The sequence below is a fragment of the Eptesicus fuscus genome, chromosome 13 (genome assembly GCF_027574615.1).
Source record: "Eptesicus fuscus isolate TK198812 chromosome 13, DD_ASM_mEF_20220401, whole genome shotgun sequence".
NCBI classification, from domain to species: Eukaryota; Metazoa; Chordata; class Mammalia; order Chiroptera; family Vespertilionidae; genus Eptesicus; species Eptesicus fuscus.
This window is the reverse complement of record NC_072485.1, coordinates 1,075,411-1,093,726: the sequence shown is the minus strand read 5'-3', so window position 1 is coordinate 1,093,726 and position 18,316 is coordinate 1,075,411. Positions and strand designations below refer to the sequence as shown.

General features: G+C 59.7%; 2 protein-coding genes across 2 annotated transcripts; one reads left to right on the top strand and one right to left on the bottom strand.

Moving 5' to 3' along the window:
• The first annotated feature begins 93 nt into the window (after positions 1-93).
• Positions 94-3,153, top strand: NHERF4 (NHERF family PDZ scaffold protein 4). Its single transcript, XM_008150200.3, has 10 exons — positions 94-155; positions 248-321; positions 633-847; positions 1,062-1,251; positions 1,353-1,489; positions 1,688-1,892; positions 2,059-2,255; positions 2,337-2,564; positions 2,678-2,847; positions 3,074-3,153. Exons 1-10 carry the CDS (start codon positions 94-96, stop codon positions 3,084-3,086), a joined length of 1,491 nt encoding a protein of 496 aa, XP_008148422.3. The 3' UTR covers positions 3,087-3,153.
• A 1,647-nt stretch (positions 3,154-4,800) lies between these two features.
• Positions 4,801-9,216, bottom strand: CCDC153 (coiled-coil domain containing 153). Its single transcript, XM_054725099.1, has 7 exons — positions 9,189-9,216; positions 8,990-9,071; positions 8,324-8,389; positions 7,406-7,525; positions 6,835-6,927; positions 5,353-5,483; positions 4,801-5,115 (listed from the first exon to the last, which is right to left on the bottom strand). Exons 2-7 carry the CDS (start codon positions 9,057-9,059, stop codon positions 4,933-4,935), a joined length of 663 nt encoding a protein of 220 aa, XP_054581074.1. The 5' UTR covers positions 9,060-9,071; positions 9,189-9,216; the 3' UTR covers positions 4,801-4,932.
• Positions 9,217-18,316: the final 9,100 nt, after the last annotated feature.

Here is an 18,316-nt window from a genome sequence, read left to right as displayed (position 1 = left end):
GGACGGGAAAGGCCCTTGGAGCAGAATGGAGGGTCCTGTTCTGGGTTTGGGGTTCCCAGTCCTTGCAGTTAGTGAGCGCGGAGGGGGTGAGGGATGCGCCTCGCCCCTCCCCCTTTCCGCCCAGCAGGTCTCCAGGAGGCGGCTCCCGTCACCCTGTAAGTGGTGCCCTGGGAGGGGCTGGGAGGGGCGGGAGGGGGAACCCCTCGGCTGACGGAGCATCTGCAGTGGCCTCGGGGTCTCCTTGCAGGAAGTTTGAGTTTAACCCAAAGCTGGGCATTGATAATCCTGTCCTGTCCCTGGCGGAAGACCATGGCCCCTCTGGTAACCCCCTCGCCGCCCCCGGGCAGCCGTCCCCTCCCCTGGGGAGCTCCGCAGGCCTCCCGTCCCCTGGACACCGCCCCCCCCCCCCCCCCCCGGACGGTGGCCTCGGTTGGGAGTAACCGCGGGACAGAGGAGGAGGCCAGGCATGTCCTTCTGTCCCGGCCACTCTGCCCAGCACCTAGCTGGTGCCCTCCCAGCGGCCACTCTGCCCAGCACCTAGCTGGTGCCCTCCCAGGGGCAGCGTCTGCTGGACACGAGGGGACTAGCACTTGGGCCACCTCCCCCCCCCCCCCTTCTCTGCCGCCCCCCAGACGTCTGGCTGTGCCCGGAGCGGCCCCGCTTCTGTCTGCTGAGCCAGGAGGAGGGCGGGAGCTTCGGCTTCCACCTCCGGCAGGAGCTGGGCGGGGCCGGCCACGTGGTGTGCAGGGTGGAGCCCGGCACCGCCGCCCAGCGGCAGGGTCTGCGGGAAGGAGACCGGATCCTGGCCGTGAACCGCCACGCGGTGGAGCGTGAAGCCTTGGAGGTGGTGAGGCTGCGCCCCGCCCCCGCCCCGCAGCACGGCAGGGACCGCCTCCCTGGGGACTTGGGGGCGGGGCCCCACCTCCCAGGAGGGAGGGGTGCCCAGGCCCGGCTCTTGGGAAAAGGCCTGTGGAGAGCTGGTTCCGTGGTGAGACGTGTAGGTGCGGGGCTGGGGATCGGCGGGGGCCGGGCCGCCCCACCTCCGCCCACCCTCTGTCCAGGTGGCGCGCCGCATCCGGGCCAGCGGCCCTCGGGTGCTGCTGGCGGTGGTGGCGGGGCAGGCGCACGACGCGGCCCGAGCCCGGCAGGGCGACGGCGCCCTTCTCTGCCCCACGCTCGGCCCCGGGGTCCGGCCCCGGCTGTGCCACATCGTGAGAGACGAGGGTGGCTTTGGCTTCAGTGTCACCCACGGTGAGCTCCGAGGCTCGGGTGGGGGGGAGGGGTCGGGGGTCTCAGGCCGCCCTGGGCAGCCAGACTCACACTTGCTATTTTTTGGGGGGCGGGGCTTCCAGAACACCAAGGTTCTTTCTGGTTGGTGCTGAGTCCCGGAGGGGCCGCTGAGCGGGCAGGGGTGCCCCCGGGGGCCCGGCTGTTGGAGGTGAACGGGCTCAGCGTGGAGCAGCTCACTCACAGCCAGCTCAGCAGGCGGGTAGGCAGCGCCCATCGCCTCTCCCTCCTCCCGGCACCGAACGCCCTGATCTGCTCTGGCATCTCCATCACCCCCTTCCCTTTCCAGTGTGCGCTAGGCCCTCTCCCTCCCCAGTGCCTCCTGCCGGGGCTGGGCAGAGGGGCTGTGAAGGGGCGCCCCCCCCCCAGCTGGTTCTGAGGCCCCGCTGGGTCCCCACAGCTTTGGCAGAGTGGCGAGCAGGTGACGCTGCTGGTGGCAGGGCCGGAGGTGGAGGAGCAGTGTCGCCAGCTGGGAGTGCCCCTGGCCGCACCCCTGGCAGAGGGCTGGGCCCTGCCCTCGGGGCCCCGCTGTCTGCACCTGGAGAAGGGGCCCCAGGGCTTCGGGTTCTTGCTCCGGGAGGAGAAGGGCCTTGGTGGTCGCCTCGGTGAGTGGGAGCCCGGGGTCTGGGTTGGGCACAGTGTCTGTGTGCCCCTACCTCTCCGGGGCGTCCCTGTCTGCGCCCCGCCCTGACCTCCTCCTGGGGACCCCGCCCGTCCCTGTGCGCCTGGCTGACCTGGGGCCGGGAGGAACCGTGAGCGTGTCTGTCCCAGGGCAGTTCCTGCGGGAGGTGGACCCGGGGCTGCCGGCCGACAAGGCTGGGATGCAGGCTGGGGACCGGCTGGTGGCCGTGGCCGGGGAGAGTGTGGAGGGGCTGGGCCACGAGGAGACGGTGTCCAGGATCCGAGCTCAGGGCTCCCGCGTGGCGCTCACTGTCGTGGACCCCGAGGCGGACCGCTTCTTCAGAATGGTGCGCGGGGCAGGGCCGGGGGCGCAGCCGGAGGGGCGCGGCGGGCGGGCGGAGGCAGCAGGTCTGTCCTCCCGCCTCCAGGTGCGCCTGTCCCCGCTCCTCTTCCTGGAGAGCGCGGAGGCCCCCGCCTCGCCGCAGAGCACCCGCCCGGCCCCCGGGGCTGAGCCCGAGGGCCCACCTGGGGAAGACACAGCCCTGCCTCCCGCCCCGCGTGGCTCCCGCCAGTGCTGCTTGTACCCCGGGCCCGGCGGCGGCTATGGCTTCCGCCTCAGCTACGTGGCCAGCGGGCCCCGCCTCTCCATCGCCCAGGTGACGGGTGCTCCCGGGCCTTCCCTCCCGGTGCACCGGCGCGGCTGCCTCCCAGGCCCTGAGCGGCCGCGCATCCCCACGGGTTCCCTGAGCTGCGTCTCACCCGCCTCCAGGTGACGCCAGGGGGCGCGGCTGCCCGGGCGGGGCTGCAGCCGGGAGACGAGATCCTGGAGGTGAACGGGCGCCCTGTGGCCGGAGAGCACGGCGTGGCCAGGCTCCACCAGCTGGCCGAGGCCGAGCCCCCTCTGTGCCTGAAGCTGGGGGCCAGGTCTCCGCGGGGCTGGTAAGCGTGGGTCCCCGGGACCCTGGAGGGGAGGACGGAGAGACAGAGGGACTCGGAGCAGCTGGGGAGGGACCAGGGTGGGGAGCATGGAGGGTGCAGCTCTAGGCCGTGGGCGGTGGGAAGAGGACCATGCAGCACGCCCCAGTCCTGGGCATTCGAGTGCAGCAGGCACCGGGCAAAGCTCTTCCGGTCCTTGAGTGGCCTTCTCCCTTCTCCCCCTGCTCAGGAGCGGGCTGTAGCCTCGGGTCTGCCGGACTGCCCCCTCCTCGGCGGCCAGGCCAGTAGCTTCCCTGCCTTCCCGCTCCAGCAGCGCTGGTGGGAGCCGGAGCTCTGACGCTGCCGACTGGGCCTCTAGGAGCCTGGACAGCCACAGGCTGCCCAGCCCCCCTCCCCTGGCCCACCTCCCAGAGAGGGTGTGGTCAGAGGCCTCAGGTGGGCCCACCCGCTCCCCTCTGACTCCGGAGGAAGCCAGGTGGGAACCCTGGAAGTGTGCCGGGGAGGAAGTTCTGCCTGCGCTTTTGCGATTTGTAATACAAAATACATATTTGGTCTTCAGACGGTCCCTGGCGCAGCTCCTACAACCCTTGGAATTTCCTACACAATAAGAGCACTCAAGGGGTCTTTTGTTATTCACGAAATGCTTCCTGCAACCTAATTGTGTTAATGAGGCGGCTTTTGGGAGCCTCTAAGGACGGGGAGGGAATGGTGGCCAGGGGAGCCAATGGGGTTGAAACTTTCTGCCCTCACCCCCCTCACCTCCCTCCGGGGCTCTTGGGACGGGAGAGGGGCTGGAGCGTTAACGACCCCCCAGTGATGTCATCAGTCATGCTGCTGTGATGACGCCCCCATAAAAACCCAAAACACGTGGAGGTGCCGGGAGGGGCGGGTGTCCAGGGGCAGGGCGGGCATTCCTGAGCGCACACCCCGCCCCACGCGTCTCTGCCTTCGGCTGTTTCCGAATTGTATCCGGATAATAAACTGGTAATCGAGTAAGCAGACTGTTTCCGAGTTCTGAGGGCCCCTCTAGCAAATGACAGGGGCGTGGGAACCTCTGAGGCAGAGCCGTGGGTCCGAAGCGCCGGTGACCACCTATACCTGAGGTTGGTGTCTTGTGGAACTGAGTCCGTAGCTGTGTGTCTCTAGGTAGAGTCAGAATGGAGGTCAGTGTAGGACACTGAACTGGCATCCACAGAAGAGGTGGAGAATGCCTCAGTGTGGGGAAAGCCCCCACATTTGGTGCCCGGGAGTCGCACGGAGCGTGTGTTCATAGAAGAGAGAAACGCAGACTTCTCCCTTGTCGGTGGGCCGGTGGGCCCTGGGGCCAGCTAGAAGCCATCTGGAAGCTGCGCTGGGCAGGACTCCAGGACTCCTGGATGGACTGTAAGAGTTTGGAGGCCAGTCACACGGTCCCTCTCTGAGCCCCGCAGGACTGGGGGCTGCCTGACCACTGCTGGCCTCTTACAGTGACCTTCCCACCGGCCTGGCTGCCTGTGTTTGTGTGGGTGAGGGTCGGAGGCTGCTGTTCGAAGGGACAAAAAGAGCCCCAGGCTCAAGGGCTGGGGAACCTTTGTCCTGCCCAGGGCCATGTGGATTTTATAACATCATTCAAGGGCCGTACATAATTATCAACTTAAACATTAGCCTGCCCAGCTGCGTGGCTCAGTGGTTGGGTGTTGCCCTATGAATAAGGAAGTTGGGGTTCAATTCCCGGTCAGGGCACATGCCCAGGTTGTGGGCTCAATCCCCAGTGGGGCGTGCAGGAGGCAGCCGGTCAATGATTCTCTGTCATCATTGATGTTTCTCTCTCCCTCGCCCTTCCTCTCTGAACTCAATAAAGATATATTTGAAAATAACAATTAGCCTGCTGTATTTGGTCAGACATTTAATTAACTCACCCCTAATGCCTTGGCAGAGCCAGACGCTGCCCCCCCCCCCCCCCCGCCTCCCCCGGCTCTAGGATAACGCCTAAGAGCTTGTCAGACTTCTGTCTTCAGGCTAATGGGCCCGCCCAGGACCGAGATGTCTCCCTGAGAGGCACTCATCTTCGCCAGAAAGCTTCAACCCATAGTCCCGTTGACCTCTACATCAAGGCGCTGTCTTGCTGGGCTCCCGAGAACCCGGACACTGTTTGCCACGGCCCCACAGGGCCAGGGGGTTGAGTCCGAGCTGCCAGAGCTGCTCCCGGTGCCTGGCGTGGAGTCTCAGCCCCACGCCATCCCACGGAGGCTCCAGGGCTCTCAGCTTAGCCAGGAGCTGGTCCAGGCTGCCCTGCAGACACCAAGTCTCAGGCTCCAGGAGGAAGAGGGAGCGTGAGGGGTGCCCAGGTGGGTCTATACACTTTCCTTGCCAGCGTTTTCTTAAAGTTATTGGTCTTAGTGGGTAGGCATGGGTGCATCCCCTCAAGACAGAGCAGAGTTCCCTGTGGGGATCTGCTTCTCCTGCCCCTGGTCTGCGGTGATGGGGGAGCGCTGGGTACGGGTGGCTGGGTTCAGAGGGTGAGCTTACATGTAAGATTTCCTCACACTTGGCCTCCATGTCTGACACGTGGGTCTGGAGCTGAGCCCGAGTCTGGTCCCGCTCCCTGAGGGCCTGCTCGGCCGCTGCCCGCGCAGCTGCAGTCTCTGCCCGGCGCATCTCTGGGGAGTGGGCAGAGGATGAAAGCGGACAGGATGGCAACGCTGCCCTTGAACAGAGTCTCCGCACACCGAAGGGATTCTTCCAGGCTCCCCCAGGGTCAGCGGGTTTCCTGTGGCCCCTACAGGGAGTTCAGGTGCAGTCCTGTTCAGGTGCATTGGAGAGAGTGGAGGTCTTGGGACAAGAGATCTGGGTCCCAGCTCTGGTTGTCACTCCTGCGTAGCATTGGGCATGTCTCTCTCTGAGCTTCAGTTTCTTCATCTTTAAAGAGGAAATGTCACACCCTGGCCGGGTTCTCCGTTGGTTGGAGAATTGTCCCGTACACAAAAGGGTTGTGGGTTCAATCCCAGTCAGGGCACCTACTTAGGTTGTGGGTTTGATCCCTGGTCAGGGCACATATGGGAGGCAACTGATTGATGTTTCTCTCGCTCTCTCCTTTCCCCTTGCTCTAAAAATCAATAAACATTCCCCTCTCTCTAAAAATCAATAAACATAGCAGGTGAGGGTTAGACAAAGGAAAAGAGAGAGTGTCACCTACTCCGTAGGCTTGCTGTGAATAACGGAGATGCGGTCAGCGTGAGAACCCCGGGAGGTGCTCTGTAAATGATGCTTTCATTGACATTGCGATCAGGCAAAGATTAGGAAAGGAATTCAGGGTCTGCCTGGCAGAGAAGCAACTCTTGAATCATCTACAGCTGAACTAAAGCTGTTTTAGGGTAAGAAAACTGTGAACCCTAAGTGGTAAGAAACCTTGTATGCCATGCTAACCTACTGCAACTATCTGGTAACCAAGAGGGAAGAGAGCAAAAACTCCTGGCTTTAAAATATACTAGTATTTGCTTATTTGGAAGGTTTATTCATTTATTTAGCAAACAATTATTTAGGATCCACCATGGTGCAGGGAATGGACCTCTGTGACCATCTCCAGCATGGTGGGCTTTTTAAAAAAATATGTTTTTATTGATTTCAGAGAGGAAGGGAGAGGGAGAGAGAGAAACATCAATGAGGAGAGAGAATCATTGATTGGCTGCCTCCTGCAGGCCCCACTGTGGATTGAATCTGCAACCCTGTGCCCTGACCAGGAATTGAACCCTGACCTCATGGTTCATAGGTAGATGCTCAATCACTGAGCTATGCTGGTCGGGTTTCACTTATGATGGTTTAAAATCTTAAGGTAACTTAAGATCTTTGACATCCTGTGCCCTCTGTTCCAGTCCGCGAAGGCGGAGAGTCCGTGGGGGAAAGTGATTAAAGAGCCAGGACTGCAGTCTCCTGGAGAAAGACCCTCTTAGTCCGCCTGGCAGGCCGCCCCTCAGCGGCCCTCTGAGAGGAAGGCTGGGATGGGGATCCTACCGAGCCGCTCCCGCAGGCCTCTGGCTTCCTCCTCCTGCTGCCCGCCGCGGGTCTCCGCTTCCTCCCGGAGGGCCTGGCACTGGCGACTCATCTCTGTGGGGCAGTGAGCAGCCAGGGTGCGTGGGGGGAGGGGGGAGGAGGAGAGGGTGGGTGTGAACGGCTCTCTTGGTCCCGTGGGACCAGAGCACAATGGCCTTGTGGCTCTCCTGGTGCCTCTGGGAAGAACCCGAGAACCGGCATGAACCAGCCCGGCCTCCACGCCAGCTCGGGAGGGTGCCAGCCCTCCCCCTGCTCCCTCCCGGGGGATGAAATGAAGGCGAGGACGCATTTTGTAACCCACAGAGCGTCCGCAGTGCAGCACCGGGCATCCTGGGAGGCCCCTGCCCAGAGCCCCGAGGCCTTCCTCCCCTCCCCTCAGGCCTGCCCGGTCTGGCTCCGCGGGGAAGCCTGAGACGAGGCCTGGCGGGTGGGACCCCCCTGGCCTCCCTCCCCGCACCCTCTGGCCTCTGGGCTGTCCTCTTCCAGCCCCGCTGCTGCCCCGCTGCTGCCCACCTACTTGGCGATCACACACCTGCATGGACGGCCTTCCCTTCCCTTCGGGCCTCCTCCAGTTCAGCCTCCAGCCCTTGCAGCCTCTGCCTCAGCCGGTCTTCCGAAGCCTTGGCTCGGCGGGCCTCACCCCTCCGCAGAGCTGGGAACAGGGCCAGAGCTCTCAGGCCCGACTGGGGACCCCACTGCGCCAGCCTCCGTGGGCTTGATGGACTGACTCTGCCCGCCTCCGGGCACCTGGCAGCGGGTTTCCAGCCGGTCTCATTCTCCCTCTCTCTCTCTCTTTTTAAAATATATTTTATTGAATTTTTTTTTTTTTTTAACAGAGAGGAAGGGAGAGGGAGAGAGAGTTAGAAACACCGATCAGCTGCCTCCTGCACACCTCCTACTGGGGATGTGCCCGCAACCAAGATACATGCCCTTGACCGGAATCAAATCTGGGACCCTTCAGTCCGCAGGCCGACGCTCTATCCACTGAGCCAAACCGGCCAGGGGAGTCACATTCTCATTCTGTCTGCCCCCACCCTCCACCCCCATCCGACAGGCTCTTTGTTGCTAAGAAGCAAAAACTCCCTTTCTGTTCTGGCTCCTTAGGCCTCACTGCTCACCCCTTCCTCACAATCCCAACTTAGAGGTCAGCTCAGCGCCCCCCTCCCCCAGCTCCAACCCTCCAAGCCCTTCAGGATAGTGGCTCAGGGGCTGAGCATCAACCTATAAACTAGGTCAGGGTTCCGATTCCTGGTGGGCACATGTCTGGCTGCGGGCTTGATCCCTAGTGTGCAGCGTGCAGGAGGCAGCCGATCCATGATTCTCTCTCAGCATGGATTTTTTGTCTGTCCCTCTCCCTTCCTCTCTGAGGTCAATAAAATATATTTAAAGAAAAAGGGTACGGACACGCCCGCCGGCTCACTGTGATGGCCCCGAGCTGCGTCCTTCTCACCGAGGAGGTCTCGGAGCAGCTCCCTCTCCAGCGCCGCCAGCCTGCCAGCCGGTTCCGCCTCCACACCTGCCCGCAGATGGCACGGCCTCAGCTCCCCTCGGCCTCGGCCCTCCCTGCCCCGCACGCTCCAGGCTCTCTTCCAGCAGGAGGACTGAGGCCGCTAGGTGAGGGCTCCCTGGCGGCAGCATCTACTGGGTCCTCCACAGTCCTCCCTGCCCGGCACAGACATGGGGAATGAATGTAAGGAGGCACAGAGCCAGAGGGGCCAGGGGAGGGTGGGTGCCAGTGTTCCCACTTTCCCGGCTTCGTGGGACCTGGTGTGAGGATATGAAGGGCACGGCTCAGAGCTTGAGACTCAACCTACGAACCAGGAGGTCCCGGTTCGATTCCCGGTCAGGGCACAGGCCCAGGTTGCGGGCTCAATCGCCAGTGGGGGGCGTGCAGGAGGCAGCCGATCGAGTATTCTCTCTCATCACTGATGTTCCTATCTCTCTCCCTCTCCCTTCCTCTCTGAAATCAATAAAAATATTTTTAAAAAAAAGAAAGGAAGGAAGGAAGGGAGGAAAGCACGCTCCACCCGTGGCGCAGGGGCTGCCTTCTCCGGAGCACCGCTGCGTGGTCCCCGGAGCCCGGAGGAGCCGGCATCCACCCCACCCACGGGCTCACCAGGGCCTGCGCGCGTGTTCTTCGCCTGCGCTCCAGCTTTCACCCTTTCTCTTTTGGTCTCAGGTGGCATCTCCGTGCTGTCCTCGGGGAGGGGGAAGGGACGTGTATTTAGACCCGGGCGAAGGGGTGCTTTCCTGACCCTGGAGTGAACCCGGAGTTCCAGGAGAGGGGGGTTCCAGGCTCCACCCCCGTCTCTTACTCTTCCGCAGCTGCCGCCCCTGGTTTCGGGGACCCTGAGGCCGCTGCTTCCCCCTGCACACCGGGCTCCCGGCACAGAGGCCACTCCTCCACTCTCTGCTGGAGACAGTAAACCCCAGCCCCTGCCCCAGCCCCAGCCCCTGCCCCTGCCCCTGCCCCTGCCCCAGCCCCTGCCCTGCCCCTGACTCTGCCCCTGCCCTGCCCCTGCCCCAGCCCTGCCCCTGCCCTGCCCCAGCCCCTGCCCCTGCCCCAGCCCCTGCCCCTGCCCCAGCCCTGCCCCTGCCCCTGACTCTGCCCCTGCCCTGCCCCTGCCCCTGCCCCTGACTCTGCCCCTGCCCTGCCCCTGCCCCAGCCCCTGCCCCTGCCTGCCCCTGCCCCAGCCCCTGCCCCTGCCCCTGCTCCTGCCCCTGCCCCAGCCCCTGCCCCTGCTCCTGCCCCTGCCCCTGCCCCTGCCCCAGCCCCTGCCCCTGCCCCTGCCCCAGCCCCTGCCCCTGCTCATGCCCCTGCCCCTGCCCCTGCTCCTGCCCCTGACTCTGCCCCAGCCCCTGCCCCTGCCCTGCCCCAGCCCCTGCCCCTGCCCTGCCCCTGACTCTGCCCCTGCCCCAGCCCTGCCCCTGCCCTGCCCCTGCCCCTGCTCCTGCCCCTGCCCCTGCCCCTGCCCCTGCTCCTGCCCCTGCCCCAGCCCCTGCCCCTGCCCTGCCCCTGACTCTGCCCCTGACTCTGCCCCTGCCCCAGCCCTGCCCCTGCCCTGCCCCTGCCCCTGCCCCTGCCCTGCCCCTGACTCTGCCCCTGACTCTGCCCCTGCCCCAGCCCTGCCCCTGCCCTGCCCCAGCCCCTGCCCCAGCCCTGCCCCTGCCCTGCCCCTGCCCCTGCCCCTGCCCTGCCCCTGACTCTGCCCCTGCCCCAGCCCTGCCCCTGCTCCTGCCCCTGCCCCTGCCCCTGCCCTGCCCCTGACTCTGCCCCTGCCCCAGCCCTGCCCCTGCCCCTGCTCCTGCCCCAGCCCCTGCCCCAGCCCTGCCCCTGCCCCTGCCCCTGCCCCAGCCCCTGCCCCAGCCCTGCCCCTGACTCTGCCCCAGCCCCTGCCCCAGCCCCTGCCCCAGCCCCTGCCCCAGCCCCTGCCCCTGACTCTGCCCCTGCCCCGCCCCTGCCCCTGCCCCTGACTCTGCCCCGCCCCTGCCCCGCCCCTGCCCCTGCCCCGCCCCTGCCCCTGCCCCTGCCCTGCCCCTGCCCCTGCCCTGCCCCTGCCCCAGCCCCTGCCCCTGCTCCTGCCCCTGACTCTGCCCCAGCCCCTGCCCCAGCCCCTGCCCCTGCCCCAGCCCCTGCCCCTGCTCCTGCCCCTGACTCTGCCCCAGCCCCTGCCCCAGCCCCTGCCCCTGCTCCTGCCCCTGCTCCTGCCCCTGACTCTGCCCCAGCCCCTGCCCCAGCCCCAGCCCCTGCCCCTGCCCCTGCCCCAGCCCCTGCCCCAGCCCCTGCCCCTGCTCCTGCCCCTGCTCCTGCCCCTGACTCTGCCCCTGCCCCTGCCCCGGCCCTGCCCCTGCCCCTGCCCCTGCCCCAGCCCTGCCCCTGCCCCTGCCCCTGCCCCAGCCCCGCCCCTGCCCCTGCTCCTGCCCCTGCCCTGCCCCTGCCCTGCCCCTGCCCCTGCCCCTGCCCCTGCTCCTGCCCCTGCCCCAGCCCTGCCCCAGCCCCGCCCCTGCCCCTGCTCCTGCCCCTGCCCCAGCCCTGCCCCTGCCCCTGCCCCTGCCCCTGCCCCTGTCCCTGCCCCAGCCCTGCCCCAGCCCCGCCCCTGCCCCAGCCCCGCCCCTGCCCCTGCTCCTGCCCCTGCCCTGCCCCTGCCCTGCCCCTGCCCCTGCCCCTGCCCCTGCCCCTGCCCCGGCCTACCCGGAGGACCCGCTCCGCGGAGTGTTTCCCGGGGCGTGACCTCTCGGGGTGGAGGGCAGAGCACAGGCCCAACCAGCGGGAGCCTGAGGCGGAGCCGTGGGTCTGGGAGCCAATCCGGGCGCCTGTCCTTCGGGGCCGGAGCGAGCGGGGCGGCGGGGCGTCCTGAGCCCGCGTGCTGTCCAGGCAACCGGGGAACCAGCGCCCCGGAAGGCGGAGCGGCTAACCCACGGTTAAAGCCCCGGTGCGGAGGGCCGTTTGCGAAGGCAGGCTGCGGCCGTGAGCTGTGGCTCCGGGGCACCGCTTCCGGGGGCACCGCTGCCGGGGGCACCGCTTCCAGGGGCACCGCTGCCGGGGGCACCGCTTCCAGGGGCACCGCTTCCAGGGACACCGCTGCCGGGGGGGCACCGCTTCCAGGGACACCGCTTCCAGGGGCACCGCTTCCAGGGGCACCGCTTCCAGGGGGCACCGCTTCCGGGGGCACCGCTTCCAGGGGGCACCGCTTCCAGGGGGCACCGCTTCCAGGGGCACCGCTTCCGGGGGCACCACTTCCAGGGGCACCGCTTCCAGGGGGCACCGCTGCCGGGGGCACCGCTTCCAGGGGCACCGCTTCCGGGGGCACCGCTTCCAGGGGCACCGCTTCCAGGGGGCACCGCTTCCAGGGGCACCGCTGCCGGGGGAGCACCGCTTCCAGGGGGCACCGCTTCCAGGGGGCACCGCTTCCAGGGGCACCGCTGCCGGGGGGCACCGCTTCCAGGGGGCACCGCTTCCAGGGGCACCGCTTCCAGGGGGCACCGCTTCCAGGGGGCACCGCTTCCAGGGGGCACCGCTGCCGGGGGCACCGCTTCCAGGGGGCACCGCTTCCAGGGGGCACCGCTGCCGGGGGGGCACCGCTTCCGGGGGCACCGCTTCCAGGGGGCACCGCTTCCGGGGGGCACCCCTGTACTTTGGAGACTTACCCAGGACAGGCCTACACATCTGAAACCATGCTGCTGTGTGGACACAGAGAACAAGGGCTGACGGTAGCCATTTGGGTAAAAAAAATATTTTTGCTTTTAAAATTTTATTTATTGATTTTAGAGCGGGGGGAGAAACATCAGTTTGCTGTTCCACTTTCTTATGCATCATTGGTTGATTCTTGCACGTGCCCTGACCGGGATGGAACCCGCCGCCGCGGTGAGTCTGGACCATGCTCCAACCAACTGCGCTCGCAGCCAGGACTCACGTGGAGCGATTGCCAGCCCTCGGTCTCACCATCACCCGAGGCTCCCCCCCCCCCCCAAGGCATTCTGTGGGGCGTGGGGAAGACGTGCAGGAGAAGGGCGTTGAGAGAGTTTCCCCTTCGGAGAAATGAGACAGGGGAGAGGCAGACCCAGGTCTCCAGGTGCCGACCTAGAGGGCCACCAAAGGAGAGAAAGGGCTCTGGGCAGAGGCAAGAGCTGAGTTCTAGCCTCCCCTTTGTTTTTCTGTGTGTGTGTGTGTGTGTGTGTGTGTGTGTGTGTGTGTGTGTGTTTAAGTATATTTTATTGATTTTTTACGGAGAGGAAGGGAGAGGGATAGAGAGTTAGAAACATCGATGAGAGAGAAACATCAATCAACTGCCTCCTGCACTCCTCCTGCTGGGGATGTGTCCGCAACCAAGGTACATGCCCTTGACCAGAATCGAACCTGGGACCTTTCAGTCCACAGGCCGACGCTCTATCCACTGAGCCAAACCGGTTAGGACTTGTGTGTTTTTTAAAAATATATTTTTATTGTTTGCAGAGAGGAAGGGATAGAAATAGATGAGAGAGAATCATTGATCGGCTATCTCCTGCACGCCCCCTACTGGGGATTGAGCCCACAGCTCCATCCTGTGCCCTGACCAGGACTTGAATCTGTGACCTCCTGGTTCATAGGTCAATGCTCAACCACTGAGCCACGCATGCTGTGCCTAAATTTTTCTATTTAAATGATTTCTGAGGCAATGTTGTAGGCCCTTTGCTCTTGGGGAAGCTTCCTGGCATTTTGCTGAAGTTGTGAGTGGTGGGACAAACACATCGGAGGGAGGGAGTGTGAAGGACGGCTTGCCCTTGCTGAGCGCCCCCCCCCCCCCCAGGCTTGTTCTGTGGGGAGCCTTGTCATCCGTCTGCCACCTGGATCTCTGGGCACCTCACTCGCTAGAATGGAAACTGCAGAAACTTCAGGACTTCCCCTAGTCGGTTAAGGGAACTCCAGACTCCTTCTCTAGCTATTTCTTTCCATCTCTGTCCCCTCAACAATTTTGTCAATTGCCTGTTGTCAGGAGCAGATTGAAGAAAAAGCTATGAGATCTGGGAGTAAAAAATCCTTCCTGCCTTAGCTGGTTTAGCTCAGTGGATAGATTCTGGTCAGGGGCAGGTACCTTGGTTGCGGGCACGTCCCCAGTGGGGGGTGTGCAGGAGGCAGCTGATCGATGTTTCTCTCTATCCCTCTCCCTTCCTCTCTGTAAAAAATCAATAAAATATATTTTTTAAAAAATCCTCGGGTGAGGACTGACAAACAAAACCCTTCCTTCAGACAGCAGAGAGCCAAGCAGAGGCGCTTCATGTTTTGATCCTTCGTGGCCGCAGGTGCTCTCTGACCGCCCGTTGCCGAGCGAAGAGCAGTGCAGGCTCCTTCCCCAGCGCGCAGGGCCTGCGCCTCAGGCTCCCAGAGCCGCGTGCTACCTCCCTGAACACGGAGAACCTTTCCTTCTCATCTCGCAGAATGTGCTGTGTGCATTCTCCCGGAAGCTCTCTTCCTGCCAGGAACACGCGGAAGGATGTCCCAGTCCTCAGCGAAGCTGTCTGGGGCGTTTTCCACGGACTGGTAGTGTCTCCATTATGCTGATGCGTGGGTGACATATTGAGGACAGAGCTTACAGAATGCAAACAACATAGCATGCCTCAGAAGAGCATTTACTTTTCAAATATGTTCAGTCAACCGACTTTCAGGTGCAGAATGAGGATGTGGTTTGGGGTGAAGGTGAAAGAGAACAAGAAAAGTGCCACATGTCACATACAATATGAACTGAGTTAGCTCTAGGAGCGAGAGTGACATTGAGATCAACAATCCAACTTCACCTCTAGTGTATTTTTAAAACAAGCCAAGTGAAAATTATGAAGAAAGTAACCATTTCCTTATTTTAAGGAAGGTTTTATTGATTTTAGAGAGAGAGGAAGGGAGAGGGAGAGAGAAGCATAGATGTGAGAGAGAAACACCAATCAGTTGCCTCCACCCCCACCTGGGATTGAACCCAAAAGCTGGAAACGTGTCCTTCCTGGGAACTGAACCTCTCACCAACTGAGCCACACCAGCCAGAGCCAACCTTTCCTTTTAAAAAATAAAAAATAGGTGACCTAGACAAGCTCAGAGAAAAAACGTATTCTAGAATATAATAGAAGTAGCCTGTTATTTGCAGATTTTTAATGTTTCCCACAACTTTTGTGATATTATACTATGTTAGTACAGTTTTGGTACTATTATATTTAAAATATTTTGTTCTTGAAATATTAATGTTTATTGCATGTAATCTTGTTATATTTATAATCATTTTCTTGAAATATTGTTTATTGATGTAACATTATTATATTTAAAATAGTTTTTAAAGGTTAATTTCTTTTATTTTTTAAAACATTTTTATTGAATTTCTTGGAGTGACATTGGTTAGTAAGATTCAGTATAGGTTCCAAGGGTTAATTTCTTTTTTTTAAATCCTCACCTGAGAATAATTTTCCATTGATTTTTAGAGAAAGTGGAAGAGAGAGGGAAAGACAGAGAGAAACATTGATGTGAGAGAAACACATTGATTGTTTGCCTCCTGCACATGCCCGATCAGGGGCCGGCCAGGGAGGAGCCTGCAACCATGGTATGTGCCCTTGACTGAATCAAACCTGGGACTTTTCAGTATGCAGGCTGATGCTCTATCCAGTGAGCTAAACTGGCTAGGGTTCAAGGGTTAATTTACCTTATTCCATTAAATCTAGGATCTAACAATGAGGGGAAGAATATCGCCTTTGTGTACCTCCTGTGGATGATGCAGTGGGTGTGAGAAATAAGTGGTTGTGGAAATTTAGAGGAGGTGTGGACGGGGGAAAAAAGACCACATGCTGACCTGACAGCTCAGGGGAGGCCTGCATGGCGGTTTTGCAAACTCAAAGACCTAAAGTAACCACAAAGGATGGTCTGAAATTAAAAATTTAACTAAAAGTAGTTTATAGGAGGTAGCCATTTCCTAAGCCAGTATTTTCCCTGACAAAGATCAACCTCCAATCTTTACTAGGCCTATTGTTTTTCTTTCTCTCTCTCTCTCTTCCTTCCTTTCTTCCTTCTTTTCTTTCTTTCTTTCTTTCTTTCTTTCTTTCTTTCTTTCTTTCTTTCTTTCTTTCTTATAAATATACCAGTGACCTGGTGCACAAAATTTGTGCACATTAAAAGGGGATTAATTAGAGGAAATAATTTAATATTGCTATTTGCCCCTTCTCTATAATAGAAGTGTCAGAGATGAAAGAAAATTAGTAAAATGTATATTAGTATTCCTCCTGTCAGAGTCTGGGGTACACCACGGGACCCAGAGTCAGGTCCCCACCCACCAACATGCACCTCAAAATCACGTGAGGCCCAGACCCAGCTGGCTCCCCCCCATTGGGCTAGATCCAGACCCGGCCAGTCCCACCCTTGTCAAGCCCTGCTGGGCAGAGGGCATAGCCTCAGGTCCCCTGGCCCGGTGCCAGGACGGGGGGGGGGGGGGCGTGGCCTGAGGTCCCCTAGCCCAGCACCAAGACGGGAAGCGCACCTTGAGGTCCCCTGTCAAGCCCCACTGGGTAGGGGGCACGGCCTGAGGTCCCCAGGCCTGGCGCTGGGGCGGGAAGTGCACCCTGAGGTCTCCTGTCAAGCCCCACAGGGGCGGGGGACGTGGCCTCAGGTCCCTGCTGATTGCTTGTTAAGGCTCCTTATGGGAACTTGGCCTCAGCTGTGGGTGCAGCCATCTTTGTAACGGAGTGATGGTCAATTAGCATATTCCATCTTTATTAGATAGGATTGTTTTTATTGATTTCAGAGAGGAAGGGAGAGGGAGAGAGAAACATCAATGATGAGAGAGAATCACTGATCTGCTGCCTCCTGCACGCCCCCTACTGAGGGTTGTGCTTGCAACCCAGGCATGTGCCCTTGATCAGAATTGAACCTGGGACCCTTCAGTCCGAAGGCCAATGCTCTATCCCAAGCATGTGCCCTGGGGCTGCATGTGGCCCACAACGAATATTTTTGCAGCCCAGCCAACATAACGGTATGTAAGAAACGTTTTAATAAAAATTTCATAACTTAATTTTTATAATTCCTGTTATACGTAATTATTAACAACGAACTACATTCGCTAATGACTGATGACTATAATCGTGCTGCATTCATTTCCCTCACGTGCCTTACACACAGGCGCACCTTTTCTCTCCACGAATACCAGCAGCGAATATTTTAGCAGCCGATGGCCACGTCATTAGTCTTGGACTGACTTGTTTTTGCTTTCGGAGAACAAGAAAAAATAGGTTTATTTGCATTATGCTTATTAATATATGCAGTTATTCAGTGTCTGGTAAGTTAATGTTCAAGAAAAAATTTAATTGTTATTAAAATGTTCCTTTATTTTATGTTAACAATGACTCATTTATTTCAGCCCTTTGTATTCAGAATGTCTCTCCCGAAATAAACCTATGTTTCTATGAAAATGGAAGCTTTTTTTTTTTGCAGCCCACATACACTTCAACCTTGTTTATTTGGCCCAGTGTTAGCCTTTGAGTTTGACATGCTTGGTCTATCCACTGAGCCAAACCAGCTGAGCGAGCCTATTGTTTTTCTGCATCTAAGATAACACACCTGTGAAATGTCTGGGTGACTTGTAACTTCCCTTTCTCAGGACCCCTGAGGGCACAACCAATGGCTCCAAGGCAGAGACCACAAATTCCCTCACTGTTTTTATCATGTTAATTGTTGCCTGTTAACTATCCTGTACCCACCTATGTAAAAGAAACATGTGCCACCCCTTGTGCCAGGCCCTCCTTCTCCCCCTGCTTTGCTTTCTCCCTCCTCCCTAATCTATCACCAATGGGCTTCATGTAACCCACTTACATCTCCTCCTTTGATGGTCATTTATAAAAACAAGGTAAAAAACCACCATTCTCCAGAGCATTATCCCAATATGTTGACATTCTGCTCCCTGGCAATTGTGGACAGTTTGGCTCAAATAAACACACAAGCCCTAGCCTGTTTGGCTCAGTGGATAGAGCGTTGGCCTGTGGACTGAAGGGTCCCAGGTTCAATTCCGGTCAGGGGCACATGCCTGGGTTGCAGGCTCAATCACCAGTAGGGGGCGTGCAGGAGGCAGTGGATCAGTGATTCTCTCTCATCATTGATGTTTCTATCTCTCCCTCTTCTTTCCTATCTGTAATCAATAAAAATATATTTAAAAAAAACAAAAAATAAACACAAAAATTCTTTATAGGCTTGAATGTTCTTTTATGTTAACAGAGAGAAGGATCATTTCCTGCTGGAGTGTCTGGTAAGGACACTATTGGGAGTGATTTTGAAGAATGGGTTTATTTCAGCAGCACAACTTAGAGGTGTTACAGGATTGCAGGCAGGAGGATAGGGGCACTGAGACAGAAAAATGAAAGCAAGGCCAAACCCTGTGGGCAATTTGCAGCTGGCCTATAACTAACAAGCTGTTATCTTCCCAGCCAAGGACACAGAGCAAATGGTTAGACACCTCCCTATGGGGGGAACCAAGATGGCGGCATAGGTAAACACCTGAACTTGCTGCCTCGTACAACCACTTAAAAACTACAACTAAAAGACAAAACGGACATCATCCAGAACCACAGGAGCTACATGGAAATTCTACAACTAGAAGGAAAGAGAAAACCACACTGAGACTCACAGGAGCTGCGGAAGAAAAGGCAGAGGTATGGAGGCGCGTGCACGAGGAGAGGGCTGGCAACTGAGTACGCAGCTGGCTTTTTCAATCAGCAGGGAGACACAAGCTCCTGACTGCTCTGAACTCCAGTTCCGGGCGAGACTCTGGGGACCCAGACTCATACGGGGAGAAACTGGACTGTCTGGCAGCGGGCGAAACTCGAGGCCGCTTTCTCTCAGAGGTGCTTGCAGTGATTACTGAGGGACACTGAGACCCAGGGGCCTCTTAGGGCAGGGCTGACGGGAAGCCATTGCTGTATGCTCCGCCCTAGACTCCACCCCATCCAA